Source organism: Silurus aristotelis, assembly GCF_946808225.1.
Source record: "Silurus aristotelis genome assembly, chromosome: 10".
NCBI classification, from domain to species: Eukaryota; Metazoa; Chordata; class Actinopteri; order Siluriformes; family Siluridae; genus Silurus; species Silurus aristotelis.
Window position 1 is genome coordinate 10,350,531 of NC_139583.1, and position 16,879 is coordinate 10,367,409.

Sequence of the window (16,879 nt, forward strand, 5' to 3'; positions counted from 1 at the left end):
TATTTACCAGATAAACTGCCCTTTCATGGCCACACATAGGGAGTTTTGTTTGTTGAGACAGACAACACTGCCACTCCTAGGCCATCAAGCTAAACTAACTCAGAATGATCTCGTGATCTCTAATTTGTGCCACAGTTTTATATGCACATGTCCAAGAGATTTGCAGATCAACACACAGAGTTCATTCTTTCTGCCTTACACTTAAAAGCTACACAGGTGTTGCTTAGACGCTTTTTTTAATAAATTGATCTGTAAATCCAAAATGGACATTAGTCATGTAATTACAATCTTGTCAATTTTTTTAAACTGTACAATTAATGTTTCAGAGGGAGATATTGATACTAATTGAAACTTGTTCAAACTTGTAACTACTGACGGTGACCAGTAGAGGGCCATCTTTCATCCTTCTCTGTTGAGCAGGTTGACATTTTAAGAGTGACACAATACAACGTTACTGTTTGAGCATGTCTGGTTGTATTACACAAAACTCTAATAAGCTCTAAAAAACTTAAGCTTTAAGTTTATATGCATGTTTTTGTGTTTGCTTTTACAGTTACTTTTATGGCATGTGGTTTATCGCATTGATACTGAGCAGTTGAAGAGCCTTACTAGCGTACCCTGTAATAGAAGACTGGTAGTGCTGGGATTCCTAACCACTGAGCTACTAATGTGTTTTTATTTGTGTGCAAGATGCAGTTACATTGCTATTATCTCACTAACATGGTGTGTGTGTGCTGTTGGGATAGTCGTTCCAAACAGTCTCCAAACAGTACGGTTGATTTCCATTAGACTCTTGATGGGCAATATGTCCCGCAATACTTGTTTTACATGGGGAACATACTAATAACATTATGTAGCGGGCCAGCAGTTTGTTTAGTTTCCGCCTCGCACTTTGAGCGCAGCGTCTCTATGATTACTTGATCCGTACCGGAAACACGATTTGTTCCAGCACCGTGCGAAATTGCTACCACTCCCTGTCATCACCAACGTTTTAAAAAAAGTCGAGCGATACAGATTCTTTTGCATTTAACATCCAGTTTTAAGTATTTTTCTCTTAAAAGGAGAAATTTCTGACAATTCCACATTTCGAAGGGGATCAAGGTAAAACACACACACACACACACACACACACACACACACACACACACACACACACACACACACACACACACACACCAACAAAAGAAAACTATTTAATTCACTTTTCCAATTTGTATAATTTTAACAAAACATTTAAAATTTGTGCCAATTTCATTTGATTACTCAATTTCATTAATATAATAAAAAGTGTATTGCACTAATTTGAACTATTCTATTTTAGTTTTATATCATTTATTTTTTATTAAATCCAGTCATATTTACAATTATTTACAAAAATGTAAACAGTGGATGTTCACAAATGATAAATAATATTAAACAATGTAAAAGAAAACCGACAAGCAATTTTATTTTGCATTTCTTCCCCCTAACCGTACCGAAATTGAAACGTAAAGGAAGACACGTACTGAACCATGAATTTTTATGTATCTGAACCATGAATTTTTATGTATCTGTACCCCCTCAGTTTGCAGGGTTTTAAATGCGGTCAGTGAGTGTGCGATTGTGCAGGTGGCTGCTTGTGAAATACGGTCTCGGCTGTTGTGTCCTAAGGGGACAGAGCCTGATGTTTTTAGCTATTCCTGGCTTAACCCCACCGTTCAGAAGTCCGCCTGTACGTCTGCCTCTATCTGTAAGCAGACACCGTGACTGCCGGATAGGAACTCCCCAAGAGCCCTTCATGGCCTGCGTTTCTCTGTTCAACTGGATAGAAAATCTAACACAGCTGCCTAGTAGTCACTGTACAGCCATGGAATGAGTTAGAGAAGGGGATTTCAGATCAATACGGACCCCTAAGCTTGGATGGAAGACATGTAGCAAACCTGTCTACCTCCTCAGTGCAACACAGGCAGGAAATGAGGCATAAGATTCAATCTGATACGGACTTTGCCAGTGCTTTCCAACTCGCACAACTCGGCACACTGTCTGCTCCTGCTCCACATCCACAAATAGAAATTTTACTAACATGATTTTTACAAAACCATATTCGAAGAACCGGTTTTGGAGGCTTACTAGTCACCTAGGTGCAATAAAAGCATGCATTTCTTTCTCATTTCTTTGGCTTTAGCTGCTTGAGATGGAAAATCTAATGTAATATAAAAATGCAAGTAGTTAATTTCCATTAGACTCTTGATGGACTCTCTGCATTTTATAGCTGAATCTTAGTTAAATGTTCAATTGCATATACTATGTAGTGCCTCACTATTAAACCTCGCTGTGAATTGTCTCCTGTATGAATACAAGTCACCTGAAGCCCAATTCTGAAGGGATCATCTGCCCTGTGCGAGATTGTCTATGAACCTGGATAAGAGCATCACACATGGTCATATGATCTTATTTGTATTGAATTACACTATTTGCATGCATTAAATTATTTACTATGCTTTTTATTAATTTGCCATTATGTAACACTAGATGATCAAAAACCTTACAGAGATAAACCTGCCTGCCCATTAGTTATGCATGCATCTACAGTGCATCCGGTAAATATTCACAGCGCTTTACTATTTTCCACATTTTTATGTTATGTTACAGTTTTATTCCAAAATAGATTTAATTTATTATATTCCTCAAAATTCCACAAACAATACCCCATAATGACAAGGTGAAAGAAATGTGTTTCTTTGACAAAATTTTTGCAAATGTTATAAAATATAAAATTTTAATTATATATATATATATATTACACACACACACACACACACACACACACAGTGAGGAAAATAAGTATTTGAACACCCTGCTATTAGGTGCATGTCCACTGTGAGAGACATAATCTAAAAAAAAAAAAAAACCGGAAATCACAATGTATGATTTTTTAACTATTTATTTGTATGATACAGCTGCAAATAAGTATTTGAACACCTGAGAAAGTCAATGTTAATATTTGGTACAGTAGCCTTTGTTTGCAATTACAGAGGTCAAACGTTTCCTGTAGTTTTTCGGGAGTTTGAGCTCCCTCCAAAGATTCTCTATTGGGTTTAGGTCTGGAGACTGGCTAGGCCATGCCAGAACCTTGATATGCTTCTTACAGAGCCACTCCTTGGTTATCCTGGCTGTGTTGCTTCGGGTCATTGTCATGTTGGAAGACCCAGCCTCGACCCATCTTCAATGCTCTAACTGAGGGAAGGAGGTTGTTCCCCAAAATCTCGCAATACATGGCCCCGGTCATCCTCTCCTTAATACAGTGCAGTCGCCCTGTCCCATGTGCAGAAAAACACCCCCAAAGCATGATGCTACCACCCCCATGCTTCACAGTAGGGATGGTGTTCTTGGAATGGTACTCATCATTCTTCTTCCTCCAAACACATTTAGTGGAATTATGACCCAAAAGTTCTATTTTGGTCTCATCTGACCACATGACTTTCTCCCATGACTCCTCTGGATCATCCAAATGGTCATTGGCAAACTTAAGACGTGCCTGAACATGTGCTGGTTTAACCAGGGGAACCTTCCGTGCCATGCATGATTTCAAACCATGACGTCTTAGTGTATTACCAACAGTAACCTTGGAAACGGTGGTCCCAGCTCTTTTCAGGTCATTGACCAGCTCCTCCTGTGTAGTTCTGGGCTGATTTCTCACCTTCCTTAGGATCATTGAGACCCCACGAGGTGAGATCTTGCATGGAGCCCCAGTCCGAGGGGGATTGACAGTCATGTTTAGCTTCTTCCATTTTCTAATGATTGCTCCAACAGTGGACCTTTTTTCACCAAGCTGCTTGACAATTTCCCCGTAGCCCTTTCCAGCCTTGTGGAGGTGTAGAATTTTGTCTCTAGTGTCTTTGGACAGCTCTTTGGTCTTGGCCATGTTAGTAGTTGGATTCTTACTGATTGTATGGGGTGGACAGGTGTCTTTATGCAGCTAACGACCTCAAACAGGTGCATCTAATTTAGGATAATAAATGTAGTGGACGTGGACATTTTAAAGGCAGACTAACAGGTCTTTGAGGGTCAGAAATCTAGCTCATAGACAGGTGTTCAAATACTTATTTGCAGCTGTATCATACAAATAAATAGTTTAAAAATCATATATTATGATTTCTGGATTTTTTTTTAGATTATGTCTCTCACAGTGGACATGCACCTACGATGACAATTTCAGACCCCTTCATGATTTCTAAGTGGGAGAACTTGCAAAATAGCAGGGTGTTCAAATACTTATTTTCCTCACTGTATGTATGTATATATATATATATATATATATATATATATATATATATATATATATATATATATATATATATATATAAATATAATATAAAAATATAATCACATGTACATAAGTATTCACAGCCTTTGCTCAATACTTTGTTGAAGGACCTTTTGGCACCAATTACAGCCTCATGTCTTTTTTGAGTATGATGCTACAACCTCGGCACACCGATTTTTTGGGGCAGTTTCTCCCATTCTTCTTTGCAGAACCCCTCAAGCTCCATCAGGTATATATGGATAGGGAGCGTCGGTGCACAGATATTTTCAGATCTCTCCAGAGATGTTCAATCGTGTTCAAGTCTGGTCCCTGGCTGAGCCACTCAAGGACATTCACAGAGTCTCCCTGTAGCTACTAGTTTGTGATCTTGGTTGTGTGCTTAGTGTCGTTGTCCTGTTGGAAGATGAAGCGTCGCCCCAGTCTGAGGTCCAGAGTTCTCTGGAGCAGGTTTTCATCAAGGATGTCTCTGTGCATTGCTGCATTTGTCTTTCCGCTGATCATGACTAGTCTTCCAGTTTCTGCTGCCGAAAAACATCCCCACAGCATGATGCTGCCACCACCATGCTTCACTGTAGGGATGGAATTGGCCAGGTGATGAGCGGTGCCTGGTTTCCTCCAGACATGACACTTGGCATTTAGGCCAAGGAGTTTAATCTTTGTTTCATCAAAACAGAGAATTTTGTTTCTTATGGTCTGGGAGTCCTTTAGGTACCATTTGGCAAACTCCCAGCGGGCTGTCATGCCTTTTACTGAGGAGTGGCTTCCGTCTGGCCACTCTACCATACAGGCCTGATTGGTATAGTGCTGCATAGATGTTCTTCTGGAAGGTTCTTCTCTCTCCACAGAGAAATGCTCGAGCTCTTTCAGAGTGACCATCGGGTTCTTGGTCACCTCCCTGACTAAGGCTCTTCCTTAAGGCTTACACAGATTCCTGGTGGTTCCAAACGTCTTCCATTTACAGAAGATGGAGGCCACAGTGCTAATTTGGACCTTCAATGCTGCAGAAATGTTTCTGTACTCTTCTTCAGATCTGTGCCTCGATACAATCCTGTCTCAGAGTTACACAGACAATTCCTTGGACTTCATGGTTTGGATTGCGCTCTGACACGCAACTGTTCCCTGTGGGACCTTTATATAGACAGGTGTGTACCTTTCCAAATCATGTCCAATGAACAAAATTTACCACAGGTGGACTCCAATCAAGTTGTAAAAAACATCTTAAGGATGATCAGTGGATGCCCACATTATGTGGATAACCACATTGCGATATTGTACGGGATTTTATAAATAAATAAGTGAGAATAATTATTATATTATTATATATAGTTATATTATTATATTATTATATAGTTTCATTAAATAAATAGTTTCCCATAACCTACTCTACACAGCCACTGCGGAGGGACTTTTTGAACGCACTGTAATTTGTATTTTGATGTAATATGGCAATTAAATGTACTAAATGGGTTTAGTTTTCATCAATATTCTTGCAATTTCAGCAATAAAAATTAAAATGTATCTAAAAAGAAAAATAAATTACTTGTTCTATTTAAGAAACCAATCTTATTTTCTCTCTTATTTAGTACTGCTCTTTTATTAAGAAAAAGTACTTCTTATCCGATTACTCGATGGTACATTCGCTAGAATACTTGAATACTAAAATAATCCACAGCAGCAGCCCTAATGGGAACACTGACTGCACCCCAGGCCTCCTCAGTACCAGACTTTACTAATGCACTTGTGGCTAAATGACTACAAATGGGGACTAAATGTGAAATAGGATTTTCAAAAAGCACATGCAAATTATATTCTCAGGCCCACAAACTTTGTCCATATAATTTAGTCTTTACAGGCATTGACTTATGCTGTATTTGAATAGCGGTCTTAAGAAGAAACAAAAATATATAGAACATACCATTCACTTTTTCTGAGATTAGCAAATGTTCTTATATCAAAATATCTTCACACAATCTGAAGTAAACAACATTTCCTTTTTTTATCATCATACTATATGCAAATAATGACGTTGTTCAATCAGTAATGCTGACTATACCGATATCTGGAAGGATGAGTGGAAATATACATCACACATCACAATTAATAGACTAGCTTTGGCCAACAAAAGACTTACAAAAGAGACCATTTATACACTTTTTCTAGTCAGAATGCACAGAGATAAAAGATTCCTTCCTACTTCCTACCTATATAAGCAAATCTGCATAAAATCTGAAGGCCCAAATCTCTGAAGTCAATTTGGTCTTGATATTTCTCAGAAGAAAATAGAGAAAAACAATTAGAGAACTTTATTGCATTTCTGCAAATAAACAGAAATGGCTTATAGAAGGTAAAATCCATGTTTTTCCCATGCTAAACAAAAGGCAGCTCCAGTACTAAATGATAGGCTTGTTAATATTCAGACATACTTGTATACAAAACCCTTTAAATAAGTATGAATGAGTGCAATTTAAAAAAAAAAGATTTTTAGCATTCTAGAGTGCAAGTCTTGAGAAATCCCACTGCTACTCACACGACTGCTCCGTTCCAATCGATCAGCATGACAGGTAAATTAGGCTGCTGTCTGATTCGACATTCGGTGCTCTAATTATTACCATATTACACATTTTCATCACCCAATCTCCTCCCTCGGGCAGTGGGACAATAAATGGCAGACTTGTACAAAACCTACTCCTGGACATGAAAAAAGCCAATCAAATGGAGTTAGAATTCTTCATAAATCATTGCTCTGGTAAATGGACTTGGCGTGAACTTGGCGTTGACTCGCACGAATACAACATTCGTGATGCCTTGAAGTCATAGCGTCTCTTAAGACTTCTTCACTGACTCTGTGTACAGTTGCTTTTGAAACCTTCTCATTCCACCAACCAGTACAACAGTAACAGCTAGGGGGTGGCACGGTTCACAAAACCCACGGTTCGGTTCGTATCACGGTTTTCGGTTCTGTACGGTTCTTGTTGTTATTTTTTCTTTTAATCTTCAACACTCCAGAAATTTCCTTCAGCATTTGATATATAGCTTATTAGCATAATTATCCACAATTTAGGATACAGTATTAACATTTTTTTGTAATGTAATCACTGAATTTGGGACCAACTCTGAGTAAAAGCTAGGTGAGATTTTGATACAGCAAGAGAGAAGACATTGATGATGACATGCTTTTCGTTTATTTGGCAAAAAAAAAAAAAAGTGTCGGCGAGAAGGAATATTAAGCCGCGGCTCGAGTACATTCATCAGCTGACGAAATCCTTCACACTTAATCACGCTGCACGGTTGCATATCTTTTTCTATAAACATTCCCAATGTTTTAGTTATGGCTATTGCCCTGTCCGACTTATCACTGATAGGCTGCTTAAATGCTGCGGACAGTAGAAGTTGTTTCCTAACCGGCTCTCTCCTGTTTGTGTTGTTTGTAACGACACATTGGCGTGATGTCTTCTCAAATGAACTGTCATATTAAAAGTGTTGCCATTAGCATATTGAATGCATTTTGCACAATGCTTGCACACAGTCGCAGTTCTATCTACTGTTTTATTTCCGTTGTCATCGTAAGTAACATGAAATCCAAGATGTTCCCACACACCGGATTTAAACGACGCGGGTGCATCCGCCAACTCCGGGCAGCCTTCATTATCTCCTCCACTTGCCATTTCTGCAGCACTCCTTACTCAACTTTTACTGTCTATATGTATGTTTACGTGAAACTGTCTGAGGCGAAACTGAGCACGGGGCTACATTGCGCATGCGTCAAACCGTGCGACGCACACACGAACCGAACCGAGACAAGCGAACCGAACGGTTCGGGTGTTTTTCCATGTACCGTGCCACCCCTAGTAACAGCTTTGTAAATGCAAACCCACAGACATTTTTCAGTTGATATTATATTATAAACAGGATGTGTGAAGGTAAATCAAATGTCAACATAAACAGCCGAACTAATGTAAAGTACTGACTCACTGTGAGGCAAGATGAAGTCACATGACAATTCAGCAATAGGAATATGATTGAAGCTTTACTAATGCTTTTTTCTGGATTATAGCACCCTCTTCTGGCAATTGATGCACACTCAAAAGTGCACAACAATACTGAAAGCATCAAAAGCTTGTGTGTTTCTTTAAATATTAATCGTGGTAAGCAAATAAACGGATAAAGTATTGAACAAGTGGGAGGTTTTGACTTTTATGCGAGAGTGATATGTGGCTAGCTTTGAAGCTCCCAAAGCCAAGAAAAGCCTCGTTTTATTAACAGGAACGTTTATTCATTCATCTTTAGTAGCTGCCTGATCAGGAGCTGGGGTGGTCAAAATAACAGTAGTTTTATTTTGTGATCTAGAACCAACATTTTGTGGGGAAATACAAATAATAATAATGATAATAATAATAATAATAATAATAATAATAATAATAATGATAATAATAACAATAGTAACAACAACAGTCAAATTTCCCACATGCTTTACTAGTGATGTAGCTGAGGTTGAAGAACTGTCCAAGCCAGAATTCACACCCAATGCTGAAAGCACTGGCATTTCTATCTGTTTTCCCCACAGCGTTCCTGGCAGCATGGTTGAAGGATTTAAAAATAAATAAATAAATAAATAAATAAATAAACCTGATCTACAGCATGACCAAAAGTATGTGAAGCATTGAACATCCCATTTCGAAACCCTAGGCATTAATACGGAGTTGCTCTTCCTTTGCTGCCGTAACAACCTCCATTCTTTTTTGAAGGCTTTCCACTAAACTTTTAAACATTTACTTTAAATATAATTTTTTTTTAGCATTTTGTGTTTGTTCAGTCACAAAAGCACATGTTGAATTTAAGAGCCTGGTGTAAAAATGGCCATCAACAACGTGTGTAAAACACATGTGTCTTTGCACTAGAGTGTTGGGAAAGTATGTTTTCATTGACCTTGCTTTGTAAACAGAGGCACCATCATGCTGAAATGTGTTATGGAAAATGTTTGATCTACAGCATACATACACATTCTGGATAATTGTATGCTTTTATTCAAACTTTTGTGGCAGCAGTTGAGATGAGGTCAAGTGTCCAGAAACCTCTTGCCATATCTTGAAGACGCATTACATTCAGGAAATTCAAGACCAATATTTGCTGCTAACTATTTCTACTATATTCCTCTGTGACAGCAGACAACCACTGAGTATTGCTGAGTACATCCAAACTATTTAAACACAAACACATTTAACGCAGCGTAAGCCGTACTCTGTTGATTCAGTGTAGAAGGCTATATATGTGATTGAGTGTATAGCTAAAGGAAATGTCAGTACCTGTGATTCTGTGCTGTTTGGTGCTCACACGGTTGCTAATCTGGACTGTGCAGCACAAATGTAGCATAGCCAGCATGGTTAGAATCATCACCACACTCTGCACAAGCAGAGTCAACTCAAACTGCTTTCCGACCCTGCAGACACACACACACACACACACACACACACACACACACACACACACACACACACACACACACACACACACACACACACACACACACACACACACAGTCCATAATGTGTATTTTCTCTGGCATAATCTAATCGTTTTTAGCAATGTAACCCATTAGAAATACTATTCTATAGAGTGAAAAATTATTCCTCTTGCACTCACCAGAAGAAGATGCGCAGTATGTTAGCGATGAGCAGAACAAGGCACACGCGAGTAGAGAAGCCCTCGGTGTTGCTGGTCTTCTGGATCTCCTGGTATTGAGGGATGTACGGCACCGCACCCCCAAACACCATCACACACGAGGCTAGCCATGAAAGAAGAGTCCATGAGCTCTCCATTGAAGCAATTGACTCCTCCAGCTCAGGGTCCATGGCTCAAAGCCCCACCAGCACCTCCTCGTTCTCCTCCACCACCACAACTGTCTCTGCTGCTGCTGCTGAACTCATACACCGTCCTGAGAAAACACATTACAGCTTAACTTTCCTATAGAAAATACACATACAGAAGGGGAATACGGAAAGGAAAAGCACACAATATGAGAGTAAAAAATTGATAAATTATATAAATTGTATTCATTAAAAAAATTATGATTTATATATAAAATTATAAAATTGAAAAATAAATATATAAAATAAAAATTAAACAATAATTCAATTTATTTTAAAGATGCAGTTTGCCATTTTAACTCTGCCCCCTGCTGCGCGCCAGGGGAATTGCGATCACAAGTCACACAAGTCTCTCTCAATCAACCACCACACTTCACACCCTTTTGTGGACGTTATAAGCGGTGTTTTAAGCTATTCACTGCAGCTAAGACCAAGGCTTAGTTTAGAGCCAGTAGATTAAAATCTAAAACATACAAACAAACAAGCAAGCAAGCAAAAAACCATTAAATCATTACATGACAATAGTAAACACTTTCAGGTTTTTTTTGTATGTTCTTTTTTAGCTTTGGAAGCAGTTTTAAAATGTAGTGGTCGACTGATTATTCGGTTTTGCCGATTAATTGCCACAGACAGTTGATTCCAGGAACTACCTGCAAAAATTCATACCAATACATTTCCGGGCATGTGGCAACTGTCATTACAAGTGCGGCCGCTAGAGGCGAATCACTGACGCCACGTGCTGTTTGTTTTTTACATACACGACCGCTTTATAATATTTATTAATTAAAATTAATTAATTATGTAATTCAATGTATTAATTGATATTTATAATATTTCCTTTAGCACATTTTAATGATTCAGTAGTCTTTTTATTTTTGCAATAAAAAAGTTCAATACTATTTCACATGAAGCATTGTGTTTTTTTTTTTTTTTAATATATATATTTTTTTTATCCAGTATCCATTACTACTAAATGAATTGGTTATCGGCATTAATTGGTTATCGGCAAGTACAATCCGATCTAGTTAACGGTATCAGTAAAATCCACTCTCGATCGACCTCTAGTATAAACCGCACCCTTAAAAAGGAAAATGCTATTTTGTATTCTATATTTATTGAATTTTTTTGTTAGAAGAAACATTAGATGAAACAAATCGCTTTCTTTTTAGCTATTGTCCTGACCTTTTTTTTTTATAAACTGAACTCATAACATTTTCATATACGCGCCTATGCATGCACTTGAATGCAGCTTTCCGAACACGAACACTGGAATTGTACTACGATTCGCCGCCTGGCCTTTAACAGGATTAATTACTCATTTCAAACAGGATTAATTACCACAACTCAACAGTGTTCCTGCCCAGACACTGAACCTGATGGTGTGAACTACGAATATTCTCTAATAGGCTGAGAATTAGTACCAAGTACTCCGTAGAGGGGGAGAGGGAGAGAGAGAAAAAGAGATGAGACTATATAATCATACAGGGTTGTGCTAAAAATGTCAAAATCCAATTTCAGCTCAGCCTCATGAATCTTCTGAAGTCTTTCATCAGCTACATGTAACAGAAGTTTTAACTTCCTTTCTTCTCTATGTGCAAACCTGCAGATTAAACACCACTTTCTAAAAACAGCTAAACCAAAAAAAAAATAATCTCTATCACTTGCCTCCAACCACTGGCCCTTTTTCTCAGCTAGATAAGGCTGCTCCTGTACCTACAACACCCTTCACTTCTTACTCCTCTTAGATCACAGAGTCAGCAGTCCAACCAACCTTGTTCACAAGTGCTTCTTTTATTTAGAAAAAAATAAACAACTTACTTTTCTAACTAGATTCCATACATACTAGTGACTGCATTGAACACTCACAAAAAAACAAAACAAAACAAAAAAGTTAATGTAATTATTATTATTGGGTGGTGTACCATATGCAGTGTACCAGTGAAACCGATATGGTGTGTGTGTGTGGCACTGATAGGACTGTGCCAGACCTCATAGTGCCATTTTAATTTATATTTCAACACTGTATATGCTACATTTCTTTCCACACTTTGAGACACACCTAGCTTGCTAGTCTAGTTTTGGTGTACAATTACAGTTAACCCTTGATCAGGAAAATCAGGAGTCTACTGACAAAATTCACTGTGTTAACACGACTTCTGAGACTGTGCTAAACTGCAATACAAAGCCACTCTCTACAAAGGAAATGCTATTCAAATGGGGCCTGTGGTATATTTGCATGAACCGAGGGCTACAGTGAAACAAGAACAACATGGAAAATGATCAACAATGTGCTGCATATGTGTGTGTATATGTGATAAACTAACACAGTGTATGAACAAACAGGAGGGTCCCGATTGTATGTAAAATAAAGGAGCGAAAGTAAAAATCCACCCTGGACACTAATACATGTTATAAATAATTATAATGGGCATGTGGTTTTCTGTGATGTTCATATTATATTATTTTGTAATAAAATTCTTTCAACAACATGATGCTTTGTCACATTTTGGTACATTATTCATTAAAATCATATCAAATCAAATTTTATTTATAGAGCGCCTAACAGCCACCAAAAGGAGCACAAGGCACCTTCCAAAAAACAACAATAGACAATAAAATATAAGAACACAATGTACATAAAATAGCAGTTAAATCAGGGGCTACTTGTTAACAGCTTGTAAGAATAAATGAGTTTTCAGATGCGATTTAAAAACACTCAGCAAAGTGACACATCGTACGTGTGCTGGAAGTGCGTTCCACAGCTTTGGTCCCTGGACAGCAAATGACCGGCCTCCAAACTTTTTATATTTGTATTTGGGAATGACCAGGGATGTATGTCCAGAGGAGCGGAGAGTTTTGGCTGGTTGGTAAACCGTTATTAATTCGGCAAGGTAGGCCAGGGCCAGACCATTAATGGCCTTGAACACAAACAGCAGGACCTTATACGGCACCCTGAGCCGCACCAGAAGCCAGTGAAGCAGGGGTGATGTGAGAGCGTTTGGAGGTGACTAAAAGCCTCCGGCAGCAGGTTGTCCAGATGAAGGCCAAAGGGATGACCCTATCAGCCATAGCAAGACAAGTTGGTCGTTCCAAATCTGCCCACTTTGCAGTGACCAAACCTCTCATTAGCAGAAAGAATCAAAAGGCTAAACTAAGCTTTGCTGAGGAGCATGTTGTGTGGACAGAGGAGAACTGGTCCAAAGTTCACTTCAGTGATTAAAGCAAGTTTAATTTATTTGGGTCCGATGGGAAACATTATGTTCCGCGACAAACTGGAGAAAGACTGAACCCAAAGTGTGTAAAGAAGTCAGTAAAAAGTGGAGGAGGAAGTGTCATGGTTTGGGGCATGTTTTCTGCAGCAGGAGTTGGGCCTCTTATACAGCTACATGTCAGAGAGAATGAAAATGTTTATCAGAACCTTCTTCAACAACATATGGTTCCTTCCCTGCGTTCATCACCCAATCAGCCCGCAGTGTTCATGCAGGACAACGCTCCATGTCACACAGCAAAACGGGTAAAGCAGTTCCTTGAAACTGAAAACATTAAAATAATGACATGGCCTGCCCAGAGTCCTGATCTCAACCCAATAGAGAACCTCTGGAAAATCCTTGGCGACAAAGTTATGGCCAAGAAACCCACTACAGTCACCGAACTGTGGAGGAGACTGGAAGAAGAGTGGACCAAAATCACACCAGAGCAGTGTGAGAGACTAGTACTGTCCTGTGGCCAGAGATGTGCTGAAGTCATTCAGAGCAGAGGCCTGTACACTTCCTACAAATTGCTGACTGTTGTAACCTTCAGAAAATTTTGTTGTAATATTTTTCCATGCTACAGTCATTGTTGTTCTCTAATTTTGATCAGTGTGTTTTCTGCAAAATAATGTTTTTTTTGGAAATGCCTTAGTTATTTTGTGAATAAGGTGTTCTGGTAGCATGGTATAGACAGAACAAAAACTCCTTCAACTGTTGAGCAGTGAAGATGACATTATTTCAGAATTGTTCAATTGTTAATAAATTGTTCTCTAATTTTGATCTCCAGTGTGAGTCTCTCTCTATCTATACATACATACATACATACATACATACATACATAGACAGTACATACATCTCTCTCTCTTTAGGTAGGTTTCTTTTACAATAATGGCAGTTTGCCCTTATACAGAGTGATTTACGGTACAATTATGTCACTTAGAATTATACTTTTATAAACAAAGTTTAGAGCCTTGTTCAAAAACCCAGGAGTAGCAGTTTGGTGGTGCTGGGACTTGAACCCAAGACCTGAGAAACCCATAGGAGTGTGTAATAATCAGGTATCCATTAACTTTTGCCTGTAGATCATATTAACAGTTTAATACTAGGCATACAAACATGAACTCATGTTCATATGTTTTTTCACAAGAATGCTTTTAGCTTTCACACCTCCTTCTCTCTAAGCACACTTCAGTTAACATCATTCTAAAACTTCACACTATTAATGCCATCAACACCATCATGGTGTTCATCGTGTCATCTCAGAGATCTCTAACCAGCCGCAACAGGTCTTTAGATCATCTGCGTCTTTCTAGCATTCTGGAACATGAAGAAAATCCTTGCAAGGTCCACTACTTCTACAGACAACATTGCTGGGAAATGCTGATTTTGAAAATAAGCTCTTATTCTTTTGTATTTAGGAGCAACACCACATAGTGCAGTAGGGAAAAACTAACCAGTCCCATTGCGATCTAAACCCAGCTGACATTGACAATGTAACATTCAGTGAATGCTGCTCCACAATAAGAAGAAGCAACATCTAAGGACCAAAAAACGTCACCAAAAAAAATTGCAAATGAATTGTCCTCATACATTTACGCCATTTGTCAGTGCTTTATATCCAGAACGTCGTACAATGTTCTCACTCATATAACTGAGCAGTCGAGGGTCTTGCTGAAGGACCCTGCAGTGGCAACTTGAAGTTGTTGGGATTGGAACTCACAACCTTCTGTCCAACATCTTATGCACTATCACCTGTATATAAAAATAAACACTGTACATTGTATAAATACTGTATAATATACTGTATAAAACGAGAGGAGGCAGAGCTGAAGGTGGCCGAGTTAAATATGCTGCGAATTTTAGCGGGTGTGATGAGGAGAGACCGAGTTAGAAATTAGCTTATTAGAGGGGCTGCGCATGTGAGATGGCGTTTTGAAGACAAGGTCGGAGAGGCACGATTGTGATGGTTTGGACATTTGCAGATGAGAGACATGGGGTTTAGAAGAATGCCGAAAATGGTGTCACCAGGCAGGAGGAAAAGAGGAAGGTCAAGGTTTATGGATGTGGTTAGTGAAGATTTGCAGGTGGTTGGTTTGAAAGAGATATAAAGGCCAGCGTGTTGTGAAGATGGATGATAAAGTGTGGGAGCAGCCAAAAGAAGAAGATACTGTATAATCAATACAGTGAACACAGTGTTCTTGTGAGGTAATGTGTTTGTTCGTGTGTGTGTGTGTGTGTGTGTGTGTGTGTGTGTGTGTGTGTGTGTGTGTGTCCATCCAGTTCCTTAGTAGTCGAATGGCATGCAGTGTGTCCCCCATATGACATCATCATATGATCACTAATATCTAAATATTTAAGGGGAAGGTTTCACGGTAAAGTTTCCCTTGAACAATATTGAGTATCTTTACAATGCATGGTGAAGGGGAACTGGGCTTTCACACTGGGTTGCTATCTGTCTACTTCCTTTTCCTGCCTCATATAGGTCTTCGACACAAGCTCGTGCCTATTCCGGCACTGTATAATCTAATACAATTCTGTATATTTCGTGTTTTTTCCTTGTCTTTTAGGTAGGACAATGAACAGCTGTAACACCATAAGCGTCTTGGGCTGATCCCAGAGGTCTAAGAATAACGCGCGCGCCCTCAAATGCTTCAGCAGTGCACGAGCGAGATCCTTATAAATGTCAAACACACAAACACACAAATGGATCGTTTAGTTGTGTTGCTGACTGATGCATTTTGGTTTGCTGATCATCTTTTTTTTCCCCGTTCACATCCATCCAACAGTGTATGGGAGGGGAAACAAATCTGAGAAACCTGAAAAAGTGTGAACATTGTAAAGCTGACCGGAAACGTAACCACACCATATAAACTCTTTGCAATGCAATATTGAGAATTTCCTTCCTCGTGTTTATCGAGGACGCTATTAAATTAAATGTGCATGTGTTTGTCAACAAAACAAAAACAAAAATAAGCTAATGTTTACCTCTAGAAGGCGAAGATTACTGCAGCCCGGTTCGTCCTTTGGGGCGCTGAGTTATCACTACAATAATGCAAGGGTGGGATTATTTTTTTTAAACCTAAAAACCTAAAGTCTCAGAAATTATTCGTTTAATAATAAAATCAAATCTAGAGAAACCTTGAGTTCCCAGTGGACTCTCTGGTTTAACTATGAATGCAAGCTCTATATCCAGCACAGCCCATATGCAAGTCTGCGGGGCGGATCTTATACAGAGCAAAAAAGGGAAAAAAGAAAAATAGATGAAAGATTTACACCTAGCACACATTTCCACCAGATTACTGCATTATCATTATTATTATTATTATTATTATTATTATTATTATTATTATTATTATTATCATAGATTTAATTATAAGTGTGAGAGTGCATGATACAGGATTTAAAGCCTTATTGTCAGCTGAAATTCCTTCCAACACGAGATTTCTGCTAGTTCTCGC

General features: G+C 38.7%; 1 protein-coding gene across 2 annotated transcripts in view; it reads right to left on the reverse strand.

Moving 5' to 3' along the window:
- The window catches only part of LOC310731914 (solute carrier family 66 member 2), a 62,283-nt gene that overhangs the window by 44,182 nt on the left and 1,222 nt on the right, over positions 1-16,879 (reverse strand). The window contains exons 1-3 of one of the 2 annotated variants that reach the window (XM_083551995.1): positions 16,407-16,853; positions 9,947-10,238; positions 9,610-9,743 (exon numbers count right to left, since the gene is read on the reverse strand). In XM_083551995.1, the coding sequence (XP_083408121.1) occupies positions 9,610-9,743; positions 9,947-10,155 (343 nt within the window). In that variant the 5' untranslated portion in view covers positions 10,156-10,238; positions 16,407-16,853. Of the gene's footprint in view, positions 1-9,609; positions 9,744-9,946; positions 10,239-16,406; positions 16,854-16,879 lie in introns of those variants that run through there. The other variant, XM_083551996.1, reaches the window with a different exon arrangement.